The sequence below is a fragment of the Acartia tonsa genome, chromosome 1, assembly GCF_053477335.1.
Source record: "Acartia tonsa isolate MP-2025a chromosome 1, ASM5347733v1, whole genome shotgun sequence".
Classification (NCBI taxonomy): domain Eukaryota; kingdom Metazoa; phylum Arthropoda; class Copepoda; order Calanoida; family Acartiidae; genus Acartia; species Acartia tonsa.
Genome location: NC_137260.1, coordinates 35,815,962 through 35,817,147, shown reverse-complemented (window position 1 = coordinate 35,817,147; position 1,186 = coordinate 35,815,962). Strand labels below are relative to the sequence as shown.

General features: G+C 39.7%; 1 protein-coding gene across 1 annotated transcript; it reads left to right on the top strand.

The window, feature by feature from the left end:
• The first annotated feature begins 278 nt into the window (after positions 1 to 278).
• LOC145332968 (histone H2B-like) lies at positions 279 to 795 on the top strand. Its single transcript, XM_080178102.1, has one exon. The coding sequence runs from the start codon at positions 362 to 364 to the stop codon at positions 734 to 736; it is 375 nt and encodes a 124-aa protein (XP_080034228.1). The 5' UTR covers positions 279 to 361; the 3' UTR covers positions 737 to 795.
• The last annotated feature ends 391 nt before the right edge of the window (positions 796 to 1,186 follow it).

The following is a 1,186-nucleotide window of genomic DNA, read 5'->3' as shown; positions in this document are numbered from 1 at the left end:
ATGTCATTACAAAATTGTATGTCGACACATTATTTTCATGTTTTTCTTTGAAATTTTTTTTTTGATTTTTGATCTAGGCTTTTATGTTCATAACAGTTACAATGAAAACCATCTTGCTCTCATGAAGAAAGGTGCCGTGTCTTGTACAACAGACGCGCGGTGCTCGTCGCCGTGCCTCATTAGATATAATGTCCGACACCACAACCCATCCTCACACTTTCCAGCAACCCACCTACCTTGTCTTCAACAATGAGAACAATATTGGCGGGAACTTCATAAAGGAGTTTATTCACAGAGGGGGTATAAAACTCAATCAGATTATAATCAACAATAGAATCAACTGTGTTTCCTAACTATCACCATGCCCCCTAAGGTTTCAGGAAAAGCTGCCAAGAAGTCCGGCAAGGCCCAGAAGGCCATTGCCAAGGGAGACAAGAAGAAGAAGAAGCTTAGAAGGAAGGAGTCCTATGCTATCTACATCTACAAGGTGTTGAAGCAGGTGCACCCCGATACTGGTGTCTCCAGCAAGGCCATGAGCATCATGAACTCTTTTGTCAATGACATCTTTGAGCGTATTGCTGCTGAAGCTTCCCGTCTGGCTCACTACAACAAGAGGTCCACCATTACCTCCAGGGAGATCCAGACTGCTGTCAGGCTTCTCCTTCCCGGAGAGTTGGCCAAGCACGCCGTCTCTGAGGGAACTAAGGCTGTTACCAAGTACACCAGCTCCAAGTAATTTGACCACTAATCTTTGCCCACTGGAACAACGGTCCTCTTCAGGACCAATCATATTATTTATTATAGGGAATTAATTCTAAGCTGTCATTAATTATAATGTTTGTCTGAAATAAGGGATGATACAATTGACGATAAATATGTAGAAACTCCTCTCAATGGCATTAAGAAACTCAACTATTATGTATGTAGATTTAAAGATTAAACTTAACTAGATTGTAAACAACCATTCAAAATCAAATGAAAGCACGACCATTACGTAAAATTACACGTCATATTTTTTGGCGTTTTCTGCGAAAGGCGTTTTGTGAGATAACCCGTCATATTGATCAAAATTTAAATCATTGCAAATAAAACTTGAAAAATTCTAATTAAATCCAGTAAGGGACTACACAATGGACAAATTTTATAATCTTAACTAAGTTATTAGTAACTAGCGGCTTCGCCCCTA

Bases quoted from the DNA above. Each gene is read 5' to 3' on its own strand.
- LOC145332968 (XM_080178102.1), top strand. From the start codon at position 362: ATGCCCCCTAAGGTTTCAGGAAAAGCTGCCAAGAAGTCCGGCAAGGCC.